The following is a 3,920-nucleotide window of genomic DNA, read 5'->3' as shown; positions in this document are numbered from 1 at the left end:
TAGGTACTTTATCATTATATTTTGTTGACAAAAATTTGTATAAAACTGCTAACGGGATCTTGATTTCTTTATATTTATAGCTTTTGTTTTTTTGAAGTTTCAACCAACTCCTCTAAATTTATCACATATTACTGAGACGTTGTTGAAGACTCCACCAATTACAAATTCAAAAATACGTTTAAACTTGTCAAAACCTACTGATATACAGCACTACTAAAACCACGTACATGCTTTATCGGCCATTACACCTAAAAATCGTACCAATAAGTGCGCGCCATTATTTCGACCTGGTCCATGTCCATAAGTTCTATCATGATTTTTTTTATCTTTTTTAAATGCCAAGCTTAAATTGTCGTCATTTTATAAGTTGTGATTTTTTTTGTAGAAGTATTTACAACCGAATGCAAAATTGAATAAAAAAATAAATCAATTATTAGAACTAAAAAAATCACGTAAAAAAAATTGAAATTGCATCTACCTTTGACATTGACAATTAAAGAGTCATTATAATTTTTTCTAGTAGGTGGTGCAGTTGATTTAGACTTATTTCATCCAAATTTTATCCAAATTCTTTATTGTTGTTGATATTATGTGGTTGTTGTAATTCTGTTAAAAAGACCTCTCATAAATTATTACGTTTTTTACTTCACGAGAAAATCTGCTAAAAAAAACACAAATAACACCAAAATGAAAAAAAAAGTCGGTATTTTGAATTTGGAGGATGTCCTATTATATGATAGGGGCTCATATAATGTGGTTGAAGAAAGTACTTTAGGAGTTAAAAGACAACATGAATAAAAGTGATGGATAGTTATGTTGGACTTTCTCCGTGGTTATTTTAACTTTTTGCCAAAAGTTACCTAAAAAGTTAAGCGCACTTTAAAATTTTAAATCTTAAAAATTCAGCTTGTTTAGGTCGTCTTTAACTTTTTTTAATCTTAAAAATATTTTTCTTATTCTACTGTTTATTATCTACTAAATATACTTTAAATTATTTTTTTCAACGGTCGAATACAATAAAAAATATAAATTTAAATTTAAATTTTATGTCTATATTATTTTTATCTTTAATTTTATTATAATAACAATAAAATAACCAAAAAACACTTTAATAAATATATGCTCCTCAGTCCTCACATGCTCCTCACAATTCTTCACTTTATGTTTATGTAGTTGATAATTTAAGCAATACAATATTATTTAATTTGAGTAAATACTTAAATTAGTTGCTGAAAAATTACTCAATCTCTAAATTGGTCTCCAAAAGATAAAATTAATAAGAATTTCTCCAACAAAAATTTAAAAATAATCAGGTTAATCCTTCTGACTTACCCTGACCGTTAGTGTCACATGTGAACAACAAAGGTGTCGTTTTCTTTTGTTACTCTTTTCAACCCTTTTTCATTACAGTCTATTCTATCCTTCTTCTCAAAACAGAACATCTCTCTAATCCAATCCTCTCTAATCCAATCCTTCGTCTTTGGTTCTCACCTCCAACAGAAAAGGATGTTTAGCTTTGTGATGTTTATTGATCCGCAAACTGTTAAAACCATTTTAGACAAAGGTAATCTCCATTATGTTCGTGGCCTCGGTACTTATTAAACCTTACCGGGAGAAGTCAAAGGTTATTGAAAAATACTTCCTTGTCTAATGTTCCTTTGGTTAATTTACATTTTCAGCTTGGAATTGAATGCTTAAACTCTGGATTTAAGCTTGAAATGTGAGTACAATTACACTTGACATTAGAAAGGGTTCTTGTTATAATTTGATTGTTTCTTGGTATAATTGTATCAATATCTTATTATCTTAAGGTTAATTTAGAGAAATTTACATATGATAATAATATATATTAATTAATTTACTTTCTTCTTTTGTGTATGAATGAAATTTAGTAATTTAATTTTATCCTTTAATCATGCTAGTTATGTTGCAGGAACTTTTTCAAGAAACTTATCATATCAACTTTAATTTGGTTGCAGGAAGTATGCTGGTAGAATTCAGTACTCTGTATTACTCGTCTCACCACATAGACATGGATTCTGAAATGAACTCAAGTGAGTATTATATTATCTTGTTTGAAATCTATATTACTTAATCCTGTTAATATGATTTGTTCTGTGATCATTCTTTCATTAGTCACTAAAATAACCATTTTCATTTTTTTTGTAGTTCCAAGAAGTTGTGGGAATGCTAGATCTCTTAAGAGACAACTGATGGAAGAGCAGGAGCAGGCTCTAGAACTAGTAGAAATTCAAAAGAGATGTTTAGCAGCATTGCAGTTTGCTCAAAATTTTCTATCTACTTCACCTCATTTTCGCTTCTCCATAAATGGAATGAGAGCTTCAGAAGGTATGTTGTAGTAATATGAATTGCATTTATTCATTATGAGTACATTCTTTGTATCATTCTTTATAAGGCTACTTTACATTTTTCAAATAATTTCAATTTCAACTTTCATCCTCAAGAATCTTTCTTTTGATAAAATAATTTATTTTAACGGATAAGGCATCAATTTTCTTTAAATACATTATACATGTACCAAGTAACTTTGAAGTTTAGTCAAAATCTCTGACTTTTAAAACGAAGGTAGCAGGAGGATTATAAGTTATTAGTAGGACTATATATTATATTATGCATAGTTTTCGACCATATTGTATCCTTGTCTAGACTCTGGCCAACTAGACGCTCCCCATGATGTAGTTCAACAACAATTTTGACATCTAGAGAATCAATTTGTTGCTGCAACAACAATGGCATTTAACGAGAAAAAAGGATTATGATTTATTCTTTTTAGGACTAATTAGACAAAAATTTTTAAATATATCTTGTCATTAGTCATTCTAACCATTTTAAAATATTTTAGAGACAATTCTAATTAATTTTATTTTTGGAGACCAATTTAGAGATCAGATAATCTTTTAGAGAGACCAATTTAAGTATTTATTCCATTTAATTATTTATCTATTATGTACGAAATAATATAATAAAAGTTATACATTAAGTTAATTTTATAAATATTTTTACCTGATATCTTTATAATTTTTTATTTTATCTAAATTCATTTTTTTATATTTTTAAATTTAATTTTATAAATTTGTGTTAATGTCAAAATATTTAAAAAAATATATTATAGATTAATAAATTTATTTTAAAAAAAATTATTCATGACTGTAATAGCACGCCAATGTAAAATAGAAGGAGAGTACTCAAAAAAAATAGAATTAGAATAATATAAGCTTTAAATTCAAAAGCCACGGAAAATATTGTTTGTATCAAAAGGTCAAATTTTAGTTACTGTAATTATATTTTGTGATAAATAAAAGACAAGTAAAATTTAGTAGTTAAATTCTATTTTTGTAGTAGTGTTATTGTGTTATCAACTGATAACAAATTAAACCCACTTTTAATTTGTCTGTTAATTTTTTTATTATTTTAGAGCATGTGCAATATTGGACCACTGCAAATTTTGTTACGTAACTTGTGATCTTACTACGGCTATTATTCTGTGCCTTTGTCCGTTTATCTGATACGCTATATATGATACAAATACGTAAGTTAGAATATTGTAAAATATTGCTGATTATCGTGAAGTTTTATATGGCTAAAAACTTCCTTTTTTAATTTCTAGAAGAATAAAATAGTTTCTGTCCCCTTAAGCATTTTATTATTGCAAAATAATAGGCCATGGACAGATAATTGATACGATTAGGCATATAGATATCAATTGCATTATATTGTTGTCTATTACGTATATACATACTGTATTTTTCTATCTCACATAGTACATAACATAAAACCAATTTTGGATGTTTCTAGTGATCAGTTTATTACGATTTTAAATTTTATTTTGTATATATATATATAATAATTTATTGACTAATATTAAATATACATTTGAATAAAATTTAAATTTGTAATAA

General features: G+C 26.5%; 1 protein-coding gene across 3 annotated transcripts in view; it reads left to right on the top strand.

The window, feature by feature from the left end:
* Window positions 1,389-3,920, top strand: part of LOC107648042 — a 6,335-nt gene continuing 3,803 nt past the window's right edge. Inside the window, exons 1-4 of one of the 3 annotated variants that reach the window (XM_021103922.1) lie at window positions 1,390-1,564; window positions 1,680-1,720; window positions 1,980-2,054; window positions 2,170-2,349. In XM_021103922.1, coding sequence (XP_020959581.1) covers window positions 1,985-2,054; window positions 2,170-2,349 — 250 coding nt within the window. In that variant the 5' untranslated portion in view covers window positions 1,390-1,564; window positions 1,680-1,720; window positions 1,980-1,984. Of the gene's footprint in view, window positions 1,625-1,679; window positions 1,721-1,979; window positions 2,055-2,169; window positions 2,350-3,920 lie in introns of all 3 variants that reach the window. The other 2 variants (XM_021103921.1, XM_021103923.1) reach the window with 2 other exon arrangements.

Source organism: Arachis ipaensis, chromosome B06, assembly GCF_000816755.2.
Source record: "Arachis ipaensis cultivar K30076 chromosome B06, Araip1.1, whole genome shotgun sequence".
NCBI lineage: Eukaryota > Viridiplantae > Streptophyta > Magnoliopsida > Fabales > Fabaceae > Arachis > Arachis ipaensis.
Note: the sequence above shows the minus strand (reverse complement) of the source record. Positions and strands in the feature narration are given on the sequence as shown.